This window comes from Maniola hyperantus, chromosome 2 (assembly GCF_902806685.2).
Source record: "Maniola hyperantus chromosome 2, iAphHyp1.2, whole genome shotgun sequence".
In the NCBI taxonomy this organism is placed as follows: Eukaryota; Metazoa; Arthropoda; class Insecta; order Lepidoptera; family Nymphalidae; genus Maniola; species Maniola hyperantus.
Genome location: NC_048537.1, coordinates 9,798,940 through 9,822,950, shown reverse-complemented (window position 1 = coordinate 9,822,950; position 24,011 = coordinate 9,798,940). Strand labels below are relative to the sequence as shown.

At 36.3% G+C, this 24,011-nt stretch overlaps 1 protein-coding gene across 1 annotated transcript; it reads right to left on the bottom strand.

Moving 5' to 3' along the window:
- Positions 1–1,221: 1,221 nt before the first annotated feature.
- LOC117989896 (uncharacterized) lies at positions 1,222–21,948 on the bottom strand. The gene is made up of 15 exons (XM_069505004.1): positions 21,793–21,948; positions 21,615–21,700; positions 19,912–20,070; positions 19,574–19,753; positions 18,587–18,809; positions 9,880–9,966; positions 9,709–9,800; positions 8,899–9,060; positions 8,060–8,227; positions 7,167–7,381; positions 6,760–6,766; positions 6,148–6,283; positions 5,915–6,072; positions 5,266–5,439; positions 1,222–4,170 (listed from the first exon to the last, which is right to left on the bottom strand). Exons 1-15 carry the CDS (start codon positions 21,866–21,868, stop codon positions 3,934–3,936), a joined length of 2,160 nt encoding a protein of 719 aa, XP_069361105.1. The 5' UTR covers positions 21,869–21,948; the 3' UTR covers positions 1,222–3,933.
- Positions 21,949–24,011: the final 2,063 nt, after the last annotated feature.

The following is a 24,011-nucleotide window of genomic DNA, read 5'->3' as shown; positions in this document are numbered from 1 at the left end:
AATTACCATCTCTATTAATTGTCATCGTCTCTAGTCTCTACATATATTCTATCCACCGCAGATTTTGGAATTTACGTGGTGAAGCAATACCTATAGGTAATAATCATGTGGTGTACCTATACGTATATCCTGTGATAACACTGGGTCAATATTATGTCGACTGTCACCATTAGTGTTATTAAATTAGGTATAAGTAACTAATAATGATACCTATCTGTATCTAACTAACACAGTAACACAATTACGATAGTTATTCACAAGGAATGAATAATTGAAAAGGTCCTACCAACCTGATACATATTTTAAATGTTTGTCTCGTGATTCATCGGTACCTACTCAGCTGGACATTGGCCCTTTACAAAGTTATTTGAACAATTCAGATTGACAAAAGTCAACATTTTACAGTATGACACATTACAATTTACAATTTTGTTTAAATATTTACCTAATCAGGACCATATCCTTATCATTATTAAAATACTTACCTATTTGAGTTTTTTCAAAATCGTAAACTCTTTTGTCTTTTTAACACTTTGAAGATTCAAAATTAATATATTATAATAGTTAATGAGTGAGAGATAAACAACGAGTAATCAACACACTTGCATTGGTTTGGTAGTTGGTTTTTGGTACATTTCAGTAAAATTAAACGCCTACCAAAGTTCCGCCGGCAATTATTGTGAAACTCTCATTTGACATTTATAAAATGAGGGCGAAAGAACCGGTGGCATACTTTATTTATTGAGTTTAATTATTTTTACATCTGCCTTAATAATGTGGGACGTCGAACGGGAGTTATCGGTTTTAGGAAATTTTAACGATAGATTTAAAATCATTTTAGGGATGACAAATCCGCAGGGCAGTTGAAATATGATCGCAAACAAAATTTTAAGATTTGTCCCATGCATTTCCATTGAATTATTATGTGTGTTTAACAAACTTCACACTAAAGGAGATCGCCCGTGAACGGGCCCTCTTTTGTGGCGTCGTGTCAAAACTTAACATAAATTATACAAAAATGTGTTATTTTTACGATTATGTTTTATTACGACTTTTCTTTCACTCTATTATTGAAAATATCCACAATTACTGTTAAAACCGTAAACATCCATTTATTTTGAAGAAGTATTAATATATATATAATATATATAAATATAACCTTAATATCAGCAACATAAAAAATAAGATTTCTTTATAACCAGGGTGAATAAATGAAAATCGTTTGCAGAATATAAAAAGGTAATTATTTGTTTACACAATAAAATTAAAACCATGGTGACATAACAATTATATTAGGGGGGGCCCAAAGCTCCTAAGAAAATGGGCAATCTCCTTTTAATACCATATTAAAAATCGGCGCAGTGATAGCCATCTTCTTTTCGGAAGGTCGGGGGTCTGATCCCGGGCACGCACCTCTAATCTTACAAAGTCATGTGCGTTTAAGCAATTAAAATATACCTATCACTTGCTTTAACGGTGAAGGAAAACACCGTGAGGAAACCTGCATGCCTGAGAGTTCTCCATGTTCTCAAAGGTGTGTGAAGTCTGCCAATCTGCATTGGGCAGCGTGGCAAACTATGGCCTAAACCCTTATCATTCTGAGGGGAGACCCGTGCTCAGTAGTGGGCCGGCAATGGGTTGATCATGATTATGATGAATAAAAATCATGGCGGGAAAGTACCTAATACCATAATCGAGTGCCAACAACGTCAACTTAGCTTAGGGATGCCATCCGTCTGGGTTTCCACGGATTTGTCCTAGTTTGGAGAGGATCCGGGTCCGGCGAGCTTCCAGGCAGAGTTATGCGAACTGTCCGGGTTTCAAATTCCGTCCATTCGCGGTCTTTGAAGAAGGTTTACTTTTTAAACGAGGTTGTTAGTTGTTACCAACTATTGAGGTTGCTTTGTATAAATAAATAAATAAATTAGAAAAGTTTTACTCACGAAAATTCGGCATTTTCGAGCTCCTTATCCTAAATGATTTTACACATGGCAACCCTAACTTAGCTTATCAGTGTTAACTATATACCTACCTACCTACTTATCGTGGAATATAAAGTCAAAGGTGACTTACTTTATCATAATTATTATAATCCCTATTCCAGTTATTTTAAAAACATACTTATACATACTTATAATACATCTATTACGTATGTTGGTGGAGGTAAGCTGTTTCCAACGGAATATTCTCTACGCAATTTCCAGATTTCCCTAACGTGGTTTTTTATTGCTTGTTTATTTCACCCCATATTATGCAAAAAAATTCACTATACCCATTCTCTCGTAGGATTAGACTTTGAGACGAGTTTTAACCAACTTCCAAAAAAGAGGTGGTTCTCAATTCGGCCCGTTTTTTTAATGTATGTTCGTCGATTTTTTCGAGGTTTCTGGACCGATTTGCAAATTTTTTTGATCAACAGAGGATTATTTCCGTGGTGGTCCCATAAAAAATTCTGGATCCAACTCCTCAATCCTGATACTGCAGGGTTACTGCCCACCTAAGTTATCAAGATTCAGGAAGTGTTCATATTGAATTAATGTTGTAGGTACCAATCAACGACTTCATGCTTGGACTCCAAGTCCCAACTCCTCAACCCTAATGATGTATGGTACAGCAATCCTAAACTATAGTGATTCGGGAAGTGCGGATGATGCAATATTATTTTTGGTGTCAAGCATAGACTACACCATTGAACTTCGGATACATACACGTGTAGAAACAAAAGTTATTTTTACTTTGTAGTGGTTTTGGAAGTCGGTTTTTTTATATATTTTTTTTATAAAGACCATAAGTAAACTAATTCATACACCTATAATACTCATAATACTCACTAACAGTAATAAACCATTCAAACATAGTTGTTATTGAAACAGCTAAACAAACACCCACTATTCATTAGTAGATATTATGTAAATGTAAATGTAGTGTCAGTAATGTATGACACGCAGTGGTGAGTTTTGGTACTTACCTAATTTGAAACTTGAAAGTAGGTACCTATTTATTTTGCCATTTCAAAATCACTTCAAACGCAATAAAAAGCAGGGCTCGGAAACCTGGTAATTTTTTAACCAGCTTGTCAGAAACACCGTACCTACATATTATTTCAAAAAGAGCATTTTCATTTCGATCGGTCGAATCGATATTATCACTTGCTATCGTTAAAGAACGGTGAAGAAAAACATCGTGAGGAAACCTGCATGCCGAGAGTTCTCCATAATGTCCTCAAAGGTGTGTGAAGTCTACCAATCCGTACTTGCCCAACGTGGTAGACTATGGCCAAAACCCTTCTCACTCTGAGAGGAGACCCGTGCTCTGTAGTGAGCTGGCAATGGGTTGATCATGATGATGAACACATTTTAATTATTTTTGTGATGCAACCACAAATTCACGGTTTTCGGATATAAGTATTCCTTTACTTGTGCTATAAGACCTACCTACCTGCCAAATGTCATGATTCTAGGTCAATAGGAAGTACCCTATAGGTTTTATTGACAGACACGACAGACGGGCAGACAGACAGACTGACAACGAAGTGATCCTATAAGGGGATTTTTTTCCTTTTCAGGTACGGAACCCTAATAACTGGTACCAAATTCTTTCTTTTCATTTCATTAAGAAAAATAAAATCAATGGTATACTGATTCGCATCCTCTTCTTACTAATGTATAAACAGACACAGTCTGACTATTCTAAATTTAATTTAGAACTGTCAAACCTCGTGACTTTAGCTGCCAGTCGCGAGCCTATAGTTTAAATTTGTAGTGTGCCACCTGCCTGCCACTGACTGATTATTAGCGTGCACTAAAATTTAGAGTCTAAATGTAAAATTCATATTCCGTCATGTTCCAGCAATATTAGAAAGAAAAAGATGCAGATACTCTAAATTTAGGTTAGAGAAAGACAACAGAATCGGCACCAATCTTTTGTTAAAATTTAGATGTCTAAAAAAACAGGATCCAAGCAAGGCGGTGGTGCCACGGCGAACTTTGCGCAAATATCCCTAGTAAAGTTACTCCTGTATGCTCTTTTGCCATTTAGAAGGATGTATGGCACGAATGAGAAATCCGCCTTCTTACTCTCCTCTCCATAATATTCTAGAAGTTTTGTCCCTCTGTCGCCTTTAGCACAGGCTATTATTGGCGTTGAATCAATACCCAATTCAGCTGCACACTAAAATAAAAAAACTGATTAAGATTTAAGAAGGCTTACAGGTACAGATTACATAATCAAAAAATATGTTCAAACATCAATAGTTTGTTTAGTATTTTTAGATTTATTCGTTTTAGTAGTCATTATCATAAATATGTATATAATATACATACATCTGTCTAACAAATATTATAAATCAAAATGATATGAATTGATTATAACGACGGATAAACTTACATCAAGTCCTATAATCCAATAGATATTTGCTACCCGAACTTTCGTATTAAGTTTTTTAAGAAACTTCTGCAGTTCATAACACAGACAGACACACTTTCGGATTTATAATATAAGTATGGATAAAAATCTATACTTATTACTAAGACCAGTACAACTTACTTGTGCCATAATTTATTTTATAAGTAACACAAGTAGGTAAAGGAAAAACCTGAAAACCGACGGGTTATTCCGTATTAATCCTATGACGTCTTATCCTATTAGATATAATGTTCTTTACTCGTCCCAAACTAATTAACCGACAAATTGTTCTCCCGTTTCATCTATTGTGGATAATTTATCCCGTGCGCCCATGCTCGAAGAGTGGATAAAACTGTGAGACGGAATAAACTTATACTTTCCTTGGGGAGAAAGTATCTCCGCCCTTGCTAACTCTGCTGAAGGTGAAATTGATGTAGCAGATAGAATATAGATCCATTAAAGAGCCAGTAAAAGCTGAAATGAAGTAAATATACATACTCGTATGTTACATAGTCCAAGCCGATATGCAAGCACATCGCGATTGGCTTAGGCAATCCTCAGATATCGGCTTCTGTCTAACGAGTTTTTAGGACTATCTAGAAGTACCTAAATTCCTAGTTCAAAGCTGGAAGTGTCTTCAGCTTTAGATGATCATTATCATCACCAACCAATTGCTGGTTCACTATTGAGCACGGGTCTTCTCTCGGAAGATTATAACACAGCCACATACAAAATTCTGTTTAAAGTAACAGCAGTATCTCCTTTGACTTTTGAATCTTTAAGTTTAAACGGCATAGTATTTCGTTGTAAAGGATCAAATTATCACCGATAAAAAGATTATAATAACAAGTTTTTGTTTACCTTGTCAGCAGCTGCATCAAAATCATATCCTTCACTCATCGTGCAGGAATTGAACATGACAGCTTCGGTGATATTGTTCAGGTGGTCTATAGCACACGCGTGCAGCTTATTCCCGTAGCATTCTGATGGACCGTGTTGACATTCAAATTCGATCACACCGTCTTTATGGGTAGTCTAGGTAGAGAAAATATGTATAGAATTAATAGGGTAAGTGGATGGCGATTTTTCGATTCTTAAATTATATTAACGATTAACCTTAGACATTTTTTTAAATCCCCTATACTCTTCGGTATTCAGGGATAAAAGCCTATATTCGTAGGAATATGGGATTTAAGCTGTCTCTACTAAATAGATGATACCTGCGACTTCGTTCCCGTGGAATAAAAATCCTAATAAAAGCTGTGAACGGGCGGCGTAAAACAACAAAATTCTATATATAACTTATAAATAAAAAGTGTTAACGATAGATTAGGTAATAAGTATATGAAATATTTAAGTTAGCTATTTAGGTAGAATATTTACAATTAAGTATGTATATAAAATTTGATTTCATTAATTGCTAATTAGCTTAACCTACTTCACAGGATACGATAAAAACCCTGTTAAAATAAATAAAAAATATTTTATGCATTATTGTTCAGTTCATTACCCATGCATTCCCGTAAGGAAACGTTATCACTTTCATATTATCAAGAGATCCTAAAGCCTTCACTGTTGGTAGTAACTGTGTCGTGTAGAACCTCTCACTTGCTGGACAAAGCGATTCATAATATACGTTCAATACTACTTGTCTTTGCAGATTGATACCTAAAATACACTGTAATTAATTTTTAACATTCTTGCATTGGATTACAATTCACAAAATGTATTTTCTGAACTTACTTTTGAATACTAGTATAGTAGTAAAACAAATAAATAATAATAATACCACAAAAAATGAAATGAATGTATATTTAAACATTATTTGCAGCACACGATCGACAGTAAAACGATTGGTAGGTAGACGACTGAAATGTAACTGAATCAAAATATACAAATATTATTGTGAATACTCATTACTCGTGTATAACATTTTGACCTTATCATCTTAGATATGCGCTTTATTATAGCAATTATTTTGGGTTTCCCAGTCACATAATATATATTTTGTTACATTTGTTTATAATAATTGTTAATAATAATATATTTGTTTTTTTTAGGGTTCCGTACCTCAAAAGGAAAAAGGATCACTTTGTTGCCTGTCTGTCTGTCTTCTTGTCGTGTCTGTCAAGAGAAGAGAATCCAACCCTATAGGGTACTTCCCGTCCCGTGACCAAGAAACATGAAATTTGGAGGAAATATTTCGTTGGAAATAATTTATACACAATTCTGAGACCAAGTTTCTAAGTACATGTGGCCAAGATGTCAAAAGAATAGAAAAAGATAATGAGAAGTATTTGCTAGTTACAATTCGGCATACTTGGAAACAATTAAAATTGAATTAACAAGTGATACAACAGCCCTTTTTAACAAATTTTTGATTATCTAATTGATTTCAAATATTATGCTTTGATACAAAATTTAGATTTATCATTGCCAATAAGAACTATGAGCTTCAATTATTATCCCTCTGACTCGTATCAAATACGAAGAATGTGAAACAAGTTCTTCTGAAATTACTACAGAACCAAAGCTCGTGAGCTTATAATATGGCTATGAGTTATGACGGCTATTCAAACGTATACAAATAATGATAATAATTTGCAAAAACCCAAGTTATGTTCCCAATTTGAGATAAAATGCGTTTTCTAGCTGGCTTTTTCACTAGGCTTAATAATAGACTTGCAAATTATTAATTTCATTTTATTATGAAAAATAATGTCAATCTTCTGTTTAGACGCTTAACAAAGCAGGATAACTACTCCTTGCAAGGTGGTGGTGCAACAGCGAACGCTGCGCAAACATCCCTCATAAAATTATCCCCATCGTACTCTTTGCCGTTTATTAGGATGTATGGTACATATGAGAAATTCGCCTTCTTACTCTCCTCTCCATAATATTCTAGAAGATCTGTCCCTCTGTCGCCTTTAGCACAGGCTTTTATTGGCGTTGAATCAATACCAAATTCAGTTGCACACTAAAATAAAAAGACTTAAATTAACATACTCAAAAATGTACTTCCCCTTCTACTAAGCGATAAGCTTGTGCTAGGAGTAGGTACGACAATAGTGCAACGGGCGGGGTTTCAACCGGCGACCTTTCGGTTTTCAGTCCGCTCCTTTAACCGTTGAGCTATTGAGGCTCGAAAATGAAATTAACTCCTCTCGATCTTTTCAATGAGGTAGAAATTGCACAAAATGTACTTTTGGTTTTTTAGAACTCCAGTTTATTTACCTGTTTTCTCACAACTGTATTGAAAAACGTTGTATGATACACAGGCGTTACAAATTTATGAATCCTGACGATGGTAAACCCTCGCCTGCAACTTGGGCTTGCAAATGTCAGCTCGTTTTTTTAACAACTTATCTACCGCCACCGTATCACAATGTACCTACTATTACAGGCGTGACTTGAGGTGCCTTAATTCCAAATCCAAAGCCGGTAGAATGGAGTTTTGACTTTTCACTATGCAGTATGCACTCCTGAATTATGCGTTGAGTGTGTTCGACTTTGGATTATAAAACGTACGAAATTCTCTTCAAAGTAACGGATTTGTAACTTTTACTGTATCGGTAATACCTACTACTAGTGATGTTATTGTTGAGGATAAAAAGCTATCATCGATAAAAAGATTTAGTAACAAGTTTCAATTAACCCTGTCAACATCTGCATCACTAGACCAAGGCATCACGCAGGAATTGAACATGACAGCTGCGGTGATATTCTTCAGGTAGTCTATAGCACACGCGTGAAGCTTATTCCCGTAGCATTCTGGTGGACCGTGTTGACATTCAAATTCAATCACATCATTTTTACGGATAGTCTGGGGAAGAGAAAATGTGTGAGTAAATAGAGTAAATGGATAGAGGTATTTTTAAATTATTTTAAACCAGCTGGTGGTAGCGTCTTCGTACGCGTGGATTTAGGGTTTTAAAAATCCCGTAGGAACTCGTTGCTTTTCCGAGATAAAAAGTAGCCTATATCAATCTCCAGGTCTTCTTCTCGAGTCGACGGTCACCTCAAACACGGGTCCAAAAAGCCGCAACTGCGATAGCTTACTCTTAAAGGTAGCCATCGTGGTGAAAAGATTAGTCAGCCTACTTATCTGTTTGTGTAATGACTGTTTCCAGGGACGCTGGGGTGCTAGTGATCGGTATAAAACTAAGCACCACGCAGGGAGGCGCTTTTCATGTCCATTCTCCAGGTCTTAAACTATACCGATGCAAAAAAGCACGCCAATCTGTTGCTCCGTTGTGACACGGTAATATTATATTACCGTGGTTGTGACGTGATTGGAGGACAAACCAACAAACCATCAAACAAACACACTTTCCCATGTATAATATGGGTAGTGATATTAACTGTTAATGTTTAGGTATATCCTAATTGATTTATTAATTGAAACTTTTGCTGGTTCATAAGGTAAAGTTATATTCGTACTTTGATAGTGATAACCTGCGGGTTGGACATAACTAGATAAATAGATACACTTACTCTTGCATTCCCGTAAGGATACGTATGGAAATTCACGTATTGACTTAACTTTTGAACAGCAGGACTAAATTGATTTTTATCGAAATCCACACAGTACATACAGAAACACTCGTAGTAAAGCTTCACGTCCACTTCTTTACCCTCATAGGCGGTAATCTGAACCTAATAAATAATTAATTAGTTAAAAAAACAGTCCTCATTTGATTTTTATCTTCAAACTAGCTGATGCCCGCGTGGAATTACGTTTTTCAAAAATCCCGTGGGAACACTTTGATTTTCCGGGATAAAAGTAGCTTATTTTACTCTCCAGGTCTTTAATTGTACCCATGCAAAAAGTCACGTCGATCCGTTGCTCCGTTGCGACGTGATTGAATGACAAACCAACATCAAAAACACTTTCGCATTTATAATATGGGTAGTGATTTACATTTTCTCTCATTCATTTACAAATTTCATTCGTATCATATGTTTTAAATATGTTTACAAAAATGAAAGAAACAACAAAAAATAAAAGAAAAAACAAAATATAAAATAACAGAAATAACAAAAACAAATAAAATATGATTAAAATAGATCCTATTAGCAGTGGGGTGCCCAAGCTGCCAGTAGTCAGAGCTCCAGAGTAAGGAACCTCCTCACAATACGTGCCGTCTCAAGAAGTCAATTAAGAGAAGTCGGTTAAAAAAGGAATTGATTCAACAGCTAAGCGATAGTTTCTTAAGATGGTAGTCGCTGAGTCAATATTTACATAATTATGATCAGCAAAAAAAATATCAAACCAAATATATACAAAAATGATTGCTTACTTACCTGGTTGTTCATCCAATATGTGTTACTGTCTAGTTCTGGTATCGGTATATCAGTACCAGTCTCGTCGAGAACCTTTGATATTGTAATGACCTCTGTAAATAATTAAAAACAAAATTAAACACGCATAATAAGTTAAATTACTTAACTATTATGTTCAAATACGATATATACTATATTGGTCATCAGCGCTGCTTAGAAAGCTAAAGATAGCTAATGTAATATTTAGGAGGTCGAACATGGAAGCGACCGTGTGTTTACAATTTTACTCCAAGACTGTAATAAACTAAATAATGCGTCGTTAAATATATAATATTAAACTAATACTATATAACTATTATGTACACATAATATATAGAACCTACACTAGCGCATTCAATAATATTAAGTATATAAACGATTATTGAATTGTGAATTGGCAAGGATTAATGGATTAAACAATCAAAAAGAAAACTGTTGTTGTAAGAGCAAATCTACTTAGGAAGACAATTGCACAGGGACAACAACAATATTTTAGAACTTGACTCAGAGTATTAGTGTACCACGGCCTATCTAGCTTCTAGTATCAAAACTAGGACTGACAATTTGAAATATATTCGAAAAACTGACAAAATTATTAATTAATCTTTAACAATAATACCTATAATAATAATTATTATTATTTACTAGCTGATGCCTGCGGCTTGGCCCGCGTGGGTGTAGGTTTTTTAGAAACTTTTGATTTGCCAGGACAACAAATATCGGTATAGCCCGTCCCCGAGATGCAAGATATCTCAGTACCAAAGTTCGTAAAAACATTTAAATGCATAATTCATTAATAATTCTCGTGGGATCACCACGATTTAAGAATGCAATTCCTTACAGCATCAGGGCTGAAGAGTTGGGTCTTCGAGTTCAAAAAGTCTTTATTTGGTAGGTAGGTACCTCCAATATCAATTTGTAACCGACAGTTTCTAAATCCCATCAATTTTTGTGGTCAGGTCCCGTACAGCATTCAGGATTCAGGAGTTGGAATCCAAATTTATGGTATAATGTCGCAAAGTTTCTTTATCGATTAAAACAAAATTAACTCAAATCGGTTCAGAAATCTTGGAGATTTCGGTGTTTATAGGTAGCAAAACACAACTCCTCCTTTTTTTAAAGTCGGTTAAAAAAGTAGCCTTTGTTACTTCCTGGTTAACTCAGCTCTCAAATTGAAAATATGACTATCCACTTCATAACTCTTCATGAATCTTTATTATTTTAAAAAAAACCCTTGCAATATGCTATTCTCCTACTGAATTGAACGTGTATTGTAAAGCCTCGGGCATCCGACATTGATAACTCTTATTTCGAAGCTTTAAGAGCTATCTAGTCAAAGAAATATATTGAAACAGCTAATGCCCACGACTTCGTCCGCATGGATTTAGATTTTCAAAAATCCCGTAGTAACTCTTCGATTTTAAAGGATAAAAGAATAGCCTGTGTCACTCTCCAGGTCTTGAACTATATCGATTGCGGGAAAACTGCATCAAGAATTATTAAAATCGCAATCGTCGTGATTGGCTGAATTCAAGAGAGCATCAACCAGTCAGAGATGATTGCGATCGTTACATTGTAGCTGTCATTCTACCGCGATGGAGCCACGGGTCAATGCGATGCTCCGTTGCAGCGTGATTGAAGGACAAACCAATAACCAACGAACCAAAAAACTGGACAATGCAAGTAAGGCTCGCGCACCGAGGGTTCCGTACTTCAGTCGTATTTTTTCGACATTTTGCACGATAAATCAAAACTATAATGCATAAAAATCGATTATGTATATATAGATTTTCAACAATCCCGTGGAACTCTTAATTTTCTGGGCTACAAAGTAGCTTATATCATTCTCTGGTCAACTTTAACCTTGGAAAAAACTATATCGATCCATTGCACCGTTGTGGTGTGATTGAAGGAAAACCCAACAAACAAATACACTTTCGCATTTATAATGATTATTATTATTATGGATAGTGATGTCTTAGCTCTATTAAAATTGATTACTCTAAATAGATCTAAATAGGTCTAAATAGATGCTGTAGTCCTAGATCTATTAGTAAGTAAATAGTTAGGTATAAAATTTTCTCCTAAATAATCCCTCTGCTCTATAATAGCGTCGATGGAATCTCTTATGGGATGGAAATGAGCTGGCAATCGACTACGAGCATTCCCAGTGCGTATTGATTGATGAAATACGCGTCATTTAGTGCAAAATATTAATTGCACTAAATGACGCGTTTTGTGTGGAATTTTGTATATATTTATTAAATAGCTAAGGATTTTTTCATTATCTTTATTTCTTTTTACGGAATGTCAAGTTAAATAACGATTGCATACCAGAGAAACTTCTCGTGTAAATTATTTATTGAATGTGTAGATTTGAATTATTTAAATGTAGTCTCAAATATATATAACTTTACCGTTTTGTTATAACCACAATGTATTTTAACATCTTCATAGGTGGCGATTAATAAGACGTCGGATTTCTATTCGGGGATCCAGGGTTCGATTCTGGACAAACACCTCTAATTTTTCAGAGCCACGTGCGTTTTAAGTAATTAAATATCATTTTTTTAACGGTGAAGGAAAACATCGTAATGATCTAAATCACATTGATTTATAAGCATTTCTTTGATTTTCCGGGATAAGAAGTAGCTTATATATTACTCTTCACGTTTTTATCTATATACTAGCTGAACCGCCCCGGCTTCGCTCGGGTGGAGTTTAGAAAATTGAGGGAGAGGTTAAATTAAATTTTTCTCTCCGTAAGAACTATCCTCATTATAAAAAAAGAATTAGCGAAATCGGTTCAGCTGTTCTCGAGATTTGCGATGAGCAACACATTTATTGATTCATTTTTATATTATATATTCATGTAAAAAATCATGTCGATCCGTTGCCCCGTTGCGGCATGATTGAAAGACAAAGTAACAAAACAAAAACACTTTTGTAGTAGGCCAGGTATTTTGTACACCTAATTGTAGAAAATCCTAAGTCAGCAAGTCTTCATCTTAACTAAAACGGCAGCAAGCAATATGCACATGAACTAGTCGGTGTAAAAAGTAAGAGTAGAGAATATAAAGTGGTATTCAATCAAAATTTTGTAAGTTTGTTTATGATTTTTTCTAGTCTAAATATATAAAAGGAAAAGGTAACTAACTGGCTGACTGACTGACTGATCTACCAACACACAGCTCAAACTACTGGACGGATCGGGGCGAAAAGCATACAGAATGCAGATAGCTATTAGAACATGACGTAAGTTTATTCCTTCTTTTCTTTTTAGCGCTTCGTCTGCTTGAGGCATTTTTTCTTTAATGCTCAAGTATTAGAGGCAGCGGGATAACCAATCCCTTGGGTATAACTGGTGATGTATGGCACAACTTTCAAAAATAAACGTTTTTCTTTCTTCTTTTTTTTCTATTATGACGTCGACATCCGCTAACAAAATATCCTTGAAAATTCAACTAGGTGAAATAGGGGTTTGAAATTTGTGTGGTCCACGCGGACGAAGGCGCGGGCATAAACTAGTAGAAAAAAAATGAATCATAACTTTGAACTGGTTCATTCGAGATATGGTCTATAACGAATCACGGATTCATGAATGACATGCATAATACATAGGAGGTTGTCGGCTGTCGCGGTTTTTACTTTTCGAATCGCCAAACCAAAAGGTCCAAATGTACTTACGCGACGCGGCAGCGGCGCCTTGCTCCATACAAACTCATATGAACTATATTTGCCGTGCCGCGTCGCGCAGCATAGAGAAGTACGTCGCTCAAGTGCGCTTTGCCCCATACAAACTATTCTTGGCGTGTCGCGTCGCGCAGCGCAGCGAAATGCGAATGGGTTTGGACCTTTATTCTTCAGGCTCTGTTCAAACTGCAATAAATTGTGGATGTACGTGTAAGGTACCTCGTCATCGCTGTAAGCTAAGGAACATCGCTGATGTACCTACTTGAATTTTTCATAGAGTGTCAAAAGTCTGGCACGCTCCTTTCATTAAAGAAAATAGAGGCACCTGGGAGCTAAAAAAGTAGGTATATTTTGTTCTACTGTACATCTGAATCATCATCTTAACCCATCGCCAGCCCACTACTGAGAACGGTTCTCTCCTCAGACAGAATGAGAAGTGTCTTGGGCATAGGCGGTAGTTCACCACGCTGCATGGCCAAGTGCGGATTGGCAAACTCGTACCTCAGATACTCCCGGGGTCGTACCCCGATTCACTGCCGCATTGTGCATTTTATTTTCCTATGAAAATAAAATGAACAAAATACGTGTAGGTACCTACTCGTAAGTAGGTATCTATATGTGATTTATTCCATTCTAATACAAACAGCTAATACCACTTGGTATTTTTTTGAACTCATATTTATTTTTTTATTCCGAACGGAACAACTTGAATTTGGTAAAGTCAGCTCAGTAAAACCTAATCAAAATTATTGTTTTCTAATATTTTTATGTGATCGTAATTTAATGCTAAATCTTTCCAGATTCACTTCAACATACATGTGACAACATACATACATGTAATATAATAGGAAAGTCGCGTTTTTATCCCTAGCTGTGACAGGATAGACACGTTTATGCCCTTGGGCCCAAGGAATCCTCAACATGTGTCTCCAGCACCACACCTCGAAGGAGTCTATCCTTTGTCTTTCTCTCGCCTTGATCGTTTATATTTCTACTCCATACATAAATACATGGAATATTAAGGCACGGACCACACAGCTCTTAGTGTTGTTGCTTAAACCACGATTCCTCCATATTCCGGTTAAGCTTGTCAATTGTCATGGCATTTTTCGTATGAGAAGGGCTTAGGCTATACATCAACAGGACTATGGCCCTTCTCATTCTGAGAGGATACCCGTGCTTTGTAGTGGGCCGGGGATGGGATGATCACGAGGATGATAATGATGATGAATTATGTCGAATGCGTAACCATTTTTTTTTTTTATTATTATTTCAGTTTTAAAGTATATACCTTGAAATGAAAATTTGAAATGAATAAAATATCTACATGTATATTAAGCTTGTAGCTAAATCTATGGATCCGTACTAAGCAAAATTCTATAAGGTCGTCGTCTGTATGTATAAGCTTCACAGACGGGCGGTGGATATTCTAACATCTGACATATCGTGGCCATCAAGTACACTGTCGCCTGGTCCTGCATATCTGATGAGCCGCCCAGTAGCACGTACGGGACATATTTAATATCCATCTTGAGCGTTTCTTCACCAAAATGCCTTAAAAGGTTAGTGCCACGCCTGCTGTGAGCACAGTTCCAAACACGTCGAATTGGCACCTTATATTTATATCCACACTGAAATAAAATAGAATTTCAAACATTTCTGACACTCTCCACAAGATTTGCTGTAGGTGGTTAAAACTAAAATGACGGGTCAGAAATTCAAGGCGTCCTTCTCAACCACTGAGATGGACATAAACAAGCGTAGGTAACGCTGGAAGAAAAGGTGTGGCTTACAAAATGACAGTTATTTTTTGTGTCGATTCGATGCGCGCCCGACGCACCCCCCCACCGAGCTTACCGGGAATTAAAATTGACACTTTATGTCGATCTTTGCATTGATACTATGTTTTCAGATGTCTAATCAGTCATCACCAAAATTTGTATCCGAGTACGCTCAAATACTCACTGCTGCTATCAGCGCCAAAATGGCGAAAATCAAATTGCTTCAAAAACAGGTCGGCAATCACAAGTCTAGCGTACTTGTTAGTAGAGGTCAGTGTTTTCAACCAAGAAAATTGTGAAAGCTTCCTTTTGTAAAAGTTTTCCGTACAACAGAATTTGCGTCAGTGTCAACTGTCCGGAGTCCGGATATCGTCCCGCGGCGGCTGGAAAATATCGCTGCAAAACTCATAAGAATAGCACGAAGTTTAGACAACATAGTTTCGTTCCGCCGATAACTCCACGGGAAGTTGTTATTAACAGTAATAATATTAACTTTCTGCGTATATCTCGTTTTGTATTATTTATGAGCTATTCAACTCTTGAGGAAGTTAGTTTGAAGTTGTAGAGAGAGCCAGCGAGTGACAGACCTTCGTTATTTTAGAAATGCTGAAAATTTCTATATGCATTGTCCATTAGACAGGAAAGAACGATCTGCGACTATGAAGTTCGGGTCATAGTGGCTTTGGGAGATAACAGGTAAGGTAACAAAGGTGTAAAAAATCTTACGTCAAAATATAAAGTCTATTTTTTAAATATTTTCTACGGAATAGTATTAGAAATCACGTCATGCATTGCCAGAGACTTCAGAGTCGTAGCTACCTCCTGCCAGACGCCCTTAAAGTTTAAAAGTTTCCCAAAGCCACCAAGATCTAAACTTCATAGTCGCAGATCGTTCCTCCCTATGTCGTGGACAATAGGTACACAGAGAAATAACGAAGGCCTAGCCCTTGCGGGCTCTTAGTCTACTACGGAATTAATTTGATGTTTGATCTTCTGCGGAGTTGTCATTTCGAAGTTCCTCAAGTCTGATTGAATAGATTGTTGCAGGCTTTAAAGTGATAAAAATATTGGCATACTGTAAAACTACCGTAATAATCCAATGTTAATAAGTGCACTTCAGCCCGGAAAGCCTGTGAATGGCGTAAAACAACAATGTGGATGGTTGTTCCGTATGCCGTTCACGGGGTGTTCACGGGCTTTCAGGATTCATGGGACAATCAAATTAAGTTCCTGGGTGCGACTAAGCTTCGCTCGTTGTCTTTCAATTCGATTGGAAACCCTGAATCCTCGTGGGAATCTCAGGGATGACGCCTATTTAAATAAACTTGGAAAAAACCCTAAAACTTAAGATAATCTAAATACAAAACTTCATCCAAATCGTTAGAGCAGTTTCCGAGGAAACAACGGCATAATAACATATTATAAATAAGGTAAAAATAAAACCCTTTAATCCTTTTCTCAAAATCAGATCAGGTAATTGCATTTGTAAAAGTTTTTATGTTAGTTGTTGTCTTTTGTAGTTGTTGCATATTTACCCTGTTCCTGGTGAAGCCGACGCTGGAATCTTCGCTGTTTTTAGAGTATTTCATCAAACAGGAATTGTAGAATACAACTTTTGTATTGTTTTTTATAATATCAATGGCGCAGGCGTATTATTTGTTACCGTAACACTCTTTAGGACCGTGTTGGCACGAAAATCTGTACGTATCCCGGAAACTCTTTGTCTGAAATAAGTAATAATTTTTTAGTATCGTTTACATTTTATTAGATTTTTTTTTTAATTCCGTGGGGACTCTTTAATTTTTTTCAGGATAAAAAGTAGTCTATGTCCTGTCCTGCCTCAAAATTGGTTAAACTGTTGGACCGTAAAAAGCTATCAGACAGACATACAGACAAGCTTAGTATGGATTTTGAAAAGTGAGTAGGTATGGGATCTCTCCGGATTACAAAGTTACAGAACATGTTATACCTATTACCTACCTCCGCATTCCCGTAAGGAATCAGTATAATCACTTTCATATTAAGAGATCCTAAAGCCTCCACTGCTGGTACCAACTGTTTCGTGAAGAAGTCCACACTTGCACACAAAGCGATTCGTAATATACTTTTAATTCTACTTTATTTTGACTAAAATTCTGAAATATATTTTAAAAGTAATTACTATTTTGAAAAATGACAAGGTCAAGGAAATAAGTGATTTTCTAATAAACCAATAAAACGTTCAGTTTACTTACATTAAAATGGTTGTGTCCCTTCAGTCCTTGCCTTTTTACAGATCGATACCCTAAAATACACTGTATTTAATATTTAACGTAGCATTGGATACAATAAGCAAAATTTATTTCCTAAACTTACGAGTACCTTTGGGTGAAGCATTTGTATTTAGTCCGAAACAAATAATAAAATATATCGCATAACACGAAATGACTAAATAGTTAGGCATATATTTGCAGCACATAAATTGACAATATAATTTAAAACAATAAGTAGGTAAGTGACGGAAATGTAATTTAATTAAAAAGATACGAATATTGTTTATGTAACCTTAACATTTTGACTGTATTATCTTGGATAGGTGCTTCCTTACAACATTTTTTTTAGGGTTCTTGAGACAAATTTATTTTTTAATTATTCTAGACTATTCTAGACTAAAAAGGGAATTTCTAGATTTACAAACAACATGTGCCACGCTTTATAGAGAACTAGATGATGCCCGCGACTTCGACTGCGTGGATATAGGTTTTTAAAAAACTGAAGCTCTTTGATTCTCCGGAATAAAAAGTAGCCTAAGTTTTTCCACGGAAGGCAACCTATCTCTGTACTAGATTTCGTCAAAATTGATTAAACGGATAGGCCGTGAAAAGCTAGCAGACAGACAGACACACTTTCGCATTTATAATATTAGTATGAAAAAGGAAATATTTCAGCGGAAATAATCTGTAGGTAATATTCAGATAAGTACATCTGGAGATGTAAAAAGTATTGAAAAAGGTTATGTGAAATATTAACAATTCGTCCTTTATCAATAATTTGACTAATAGATTTTAAATGTTATGCTTTGATTTTATATCATTTATCCCCTTTTGTTCACCTATGTAGCGAATAAGAAGACTATGGAATAGGTAAGTTTTCTTTCCATAATTACTACGGAACCAAAGCTCTTGAGCGTAATATTATGATAGCTATAATGACTTTTAGTCAAATGTGTATGTATCTATAGATAATGATAAGTTTTGAATAACAAAAGTCGATGACCCCAATTCGTGATAAGATGCGTTTTTTATTTCGATTTTTCACCAGGCAAGGCTTAATAAAAAATTTCCAAATTCTTTAGTTTTATTAAGTAATAAAAACAATGTAAATCTTTTGTTAGACTCCTAACAAACCAGTATACTCCACGCAAGGTGGTGGTGCAACGGCGAACTCTGCACAAATATCCCTCATTAAGTTACTCCCGTCGTTCTCTTTGCCGTTGATAAGGATGTATGGAACATATGAGAAATTCGCCTTCTTACTCTCCTCTCCATAATATTCTAGAAGTTCTGTCCCTCTGTCGCCTTTAGCACAGGCTTTTATTGGTGTTGTATCAATGCCCACTTCAGCCGCACACTAAAATAAAAAGACTGAAAATGTAGGTAACATGCTGCGTTGCGACGACTACAGGCGTGAGTCGTGACTTATTTGCTTCAGTAATGTATAACACTATTACATATTGTAAATCAAAATATGATTTGATTATAAGTAACGAAAATGGGTGAAGCTACATACAAATTCTCAAGTATTCAAAAATTTGCTATTGGAACTTTCGTATTAATGTAGGTAATCCTCAGGTATGTACAATAGTCCAAAGCAGTAGCGTAGCTTGCCCGGGTCCTGTATCAAAACGGGGGACTACCGCAATAACCGACGTGCTGTCACGCCTCACGGGGTAATCTGAGACGTGTTGTCGCTCGCTTAACCCGAAAAAGTTTCCTTTTTTGACTTTCGTATTTTTTTAATGACTAATCTGAATTACTTTATTATTTATGGTCCTAAGCCAAACGAAATTACCCCTGTAGCCCGGAAGCCCCGTATCATTGATACTACTGATACGGCGGTAGCTACGCCCCTGGTCCTAAGCCAAACGGAGTTTCAAGGACAATCTGGAATTGCTTGAATTCCTAATCTGAAGCCGGCTTGGTAAAACAGAATTTTGATTTTTCACTATGCACTCCTCCTCCTGAGTTCAGCTTTTGATTATAAAACTTAAGAAATTCTCTTCAAAGTAACGCTCTATCTCGTTTCAGATTTGTTAACTGCATCGGTACTACTAGTAATATTAGATAAATTAAAGATATCACCGATAAAAAACTAGGTAACAAATTTCTATTAACCCTGTCAGCAGCTGCATCATTAGAGCCACCATCTTCTCCACCCATCATGCAGGCATTGAACACGACAGCTTCAGTGATATTATTCAGGTGGTCTATAGCACACGCGTGTAGCTTATTCCCGTAGCATTCAGGTGGACCGTGTTGACATTCAAATTTGATCACTCCGCTTTCATGAATAGTCTGGGAAACAGAAAATCAATTAAAACCTACAATTCATTGAATTGTTGTGTATAGAATTAATAGGGTAAGTTGGTGAAGATTTTTGCTTATTTGTTAAGTTATTAACGGATAGTGATACCCTGCGGTTTGGACATAACGACTTAAAAAGATAGACTTACTCTTGCATTCCCGTAAGGATACGTATGGAAATTCACGTATTGATTTAATTCTTGAACAGCAGTGCTAAATTGTTCTTTATCGAGCTTTATACAATCTGGACATAGACACTCGTAAAAAACCTTCACGTCCACTCCACCATCACGGGCAGTAAACTGAAACTCATAAATAATTAATTAGTTAAAAAACCTGTCCTTGATTTTTATTTTCAAATCTTACTTACTTATTTTAAAGCATAGTTTTTTTAATCACATATTTTATAGGTCTTTCATAGTATCTAATAGTTAGTATTCTGTGCTAATATTTTTTTTAGGGTTCTGTACCTCAAAAGGAAAAACGGAACCCTTATAGGATCACTTTGTTGTCTGTCTGTCTGTCTGTCGGTCTGTCAAGAAACCTACAGGGTACTTCCCGTTGACCTAGAATCATGAAATTTGGCAGGTAGGTAGGTCTTACAGCTGACATTTGGGGAAAAATCTGAAAACCGTGAATTTGTGGTTAGGTACATCGCACAAAATAATTAAATTGTGGTCATAAACTAATAATTAGTATTTTCAATTTTCGAAGTAAGATAACTATATCAAATGGGGTATCATATGAAAGGTCTTCACCTGTACATTCTAAAACAGATTTTTATTTATTTTTATGCATCATAGTTTTTGAATTATCGTGCAAAATGTCGAAAATATATGGCTATATTACGGAACCCTCGTTGCGCGAGGCTGACTCACACTTGGCCGGGTTTTTTAAATATTAGCCATGTTAAATGACTAATATTCCCCTTTCCTCTCCAACTAAGCGTCAAGCTTGTGCTAGGAGTAGGTATGACAATCGTGCAACGGGCGGGCTTGAACCGTCGACCTTTGGTTTTTAGTCCACTCCTTTACCGGTTGAGCTATTGAGGCTCTTTTCATAATTTTTTATATTTTACTAGCTGTTGCCCGCGACTTCGTCCGCGTTGAATTCGGTTTTTAAAAATCCCGTGGGAACTTTGATTTTCCGGGATAAAAAGTAGCCTATGTCACTCTCCAGGTCTTTATCTAAACCCATGCAAAAAATCACGTCAATCCGTTGCACCGTTGCGACGTGATTGAAGGGCAGACCAACAAACCAACAAACCAACAAACCAATAAACCAACAAATCAACATACCAACACACTTTCGCATTTATAATAAGTTTACTGATTACCTGATTAGAAGTCATTGCCTGATTCTAATACAAGAATATCTGCATCTGCATACCAAATTTCAGCGCGATCCGTCAAGTAGTTTTAGCTGTGCGTCATTCAGTCAGTCAGTCAGTCAGCTTTTCCTTTCATATACTATAGATTAATATCACCAATCACCATCATCATCATAATCATTTGAAGCCATCGTCAGCCCACTACTGAACACGAGCCTCCTCTCCGAATATGAAGGGTTTAGGCCATAGTCCATCACGTTAGCGGAGTGCAGTGTTAGTGGAGGAGAGCGGATTGGCAGACTTCACGAACTGTTGAAAACATTATCGAGAACTTTTAGGCATGCAAGTTTCCTCACGACGCGATGTTTCCCATAGCTTCAAGTAAGAGGCGCGTGCCCGAGATTGAACCCAGGACCACATGGATAGGAAACGGAAATCTTAACCACTAGCTTTGTGTATATTTACCTAATTAATATGAGGGAAAAACAATTGTCAAATATACAAAAATAAATGCTCACTTACCTGGCTATCCGTCCAATATGTATTACTGTCTGAAATTTGTAATGGTATACCGTTCTCGTCGGGAACCTTTGATATTAAAATGGCCTCTGTAAATAATTCAAAACAAAATCAAAAACACGTGAAAAGTTCAATTATTACTAACTATGTACCTATATCTTTTAATACGATATGTAGGTACCATATTGTGATTGGTCGTCAGCACTACTTAGAACGCTAAAGAGAGCGAATATAAAAAAAATTCTGAGGTAAAACATTGAAGCGACCGTGTGTTCACAATATTACTCCAAGACTGTATGCGTCATTAAATAAATGCTCCACATAATATAATACCTACAGTAGCGCATTGAATAATATTAAGTAAATAAACGATTATTGAACTGTGAATAGGCAAGTATTAAACAGTCAAATAGAAAACTGTTGTTATAAGAACAAGCTGAGACAGTTGTGCCCTTAGGTTAATGACTTTACTGATTAGTTTGCCTTTAGGCTAAACAGATGGTAAAGGAGGGATAACGATTTGTTAAGTAGTTATAACTATATAATAGCCGATATATAAATAATTAAAGCTGAATGCACTGAAGACCCTGCTGGACACACTCTATGACTTAAATCTACGTACTAATTGTCCCTTTAATAGTTAAAGTTTAAGGGTATCTGGCAAGGGGTTGCCATGAAGCGTCTGGCAATGCAACACGTGATTTGTAATACTATTTCGAAACAAAAATACACTTTATATATACTTGGACGCAAGATTATTTACACATTTGTTACCTGTATCTGCCAAAGCCGATCCAAACTTCATAGTGGCTGATCGTTCCTCCCTGTATTGGGGATCATACGCAGAGAAACTTTCAGCTTTTATAAAATAACGGAGATCTGGCCCTCTCTCTCTCTCTCTCTCTCTAACAATAGGTACTTATAATTATTTGTTCTGTTTCTCGATTTGAGTCGATGTTGCCTTTTAAGGCAATGCTATGACTTCATATTAAGTTACCTCAACTTGGCCGCTCTGCCAAGCGATTACATACTCTTTGGCCCTGCTCTCAAATTGAAAATATTATGACTGCCCACTTCATGAAGTTTAATCTTTATGTAATCTTTCCTTGCAATAAGCTATACTCCTACTAGATCCAACGTCTATTGTAAAGCCTCGGGCATCCAACATTGATATTATCTCTTATTCCGAAGCTTTCAGATTTACTCAAAGAAATACATATATTGAATGGTACTGGGACAAAGCAAGTAGAAGTCAAAAGCAGACGAGCGTTGTTTAGTTTGTGGTTGTTTAACCGACAAGCGCGACTGAAAATGCAATTTGAAACGTGATCTATCTCCAGGTTTGATCGCTGTCGCGCATCGGAAAATTGTAGCTACCTAGTTACTTTCAGTATTTTTCCAAGTATATTAAAGAAAGTTTGAATTACTTTTAGTTGATTTGCATAAAATATTTTATTGCTTTGATTAAAAATCAAGAATAAAACTAACAGTGATCGATTTGTGCTGTATAAAATTAGCTACACACAGGTAAAATCTATTTTTGAATCGTGAGTGACACATGTTTTTCGTTTGTAACATGTTTCTCTAACAGGTGTGAGCTCTCACGCCATTCAAGTATTCCTTCCTTGTAGGGAGGGCTTCTCGATTCTTGTTAAATATTAATACGATATCGGTCGCCCTGTTTAGCGACGACTTCCACGAGCCACTATTTTACATTCTAACTATTATAGGGCCAACGACAAATTGCGTTTGCTCTCGCCTTGGTGCCTTGGATGAATATGGCTCTCGAACACATTATGGTCCGGCGGGTCACAACAAATTTGGTAACCATCACCGATATGGATTTTGACGGGTTCAGAGGATAGAGGGCAACTCTCTGAAGCTAAATATGCCACTCTGCCGGCCCTGAGTGGTTGTCATAAGTATTTATGGCGCCTGAAAGAGGTCTGATCGTTACCAAAAATTACATGATATGGATATGGCTGGTGATGGTATAGAAAATAAGTACTAGTTGTGCTCATGCAAACCGAAGAAGGACTGATCACGATTCAGTTGCATTTTCGAGCTAACCCTTCCAAAGTACATACAAAAATAAAAACGACGATCAAAATGGCTGTTGCTCATGTAGAAAGTAAGTGCTAGCCTTACACATGCAAATTATGTAAAAACTTACCAAAAATTTGGTTGCGTTATGGAGCAATGCTGATTCAAAAAATCTGCTTATATGGAGCTCAAAAAAAAAAGACTTGAATGGATATGGCTGTTAATAGTGTAATAAGTAAGCTCTAGTTATGTTTACATAACCCCCGTAAAGGATGGTAAATATAACCTCAATGTATTTTGAACATCTGACGTCGGTCCGTGGTTCGATCCCGGTCATGCACATCTAAGTTTTCGGAG

Excerpts from the sequence above, each read along its gene's own strand:
- LOC117989896 (XM_069505004.1), bottom strand. The coding sequence starts at position 21,868 with ATGTTTTACCTCAGAATTTTTTTTATATTCGCTCTCTTTAGCGTTCTA. Across the intron at positions 9,967-18,586 it reads ACCTTGCGTGGAGTATACTG|GTAAACACACGGTCGCTTCC; the intron begins GTTTGTTAGGAG and ends TGGAGTAAAATT. Across the intron at positions 9,061-9,708 it reads CATATTGGATGAACAACCAG|GTTCAGATTACCGCCTATGA; the intron begins GTAAGTAAGCAA and ends ATTATTTATTAG.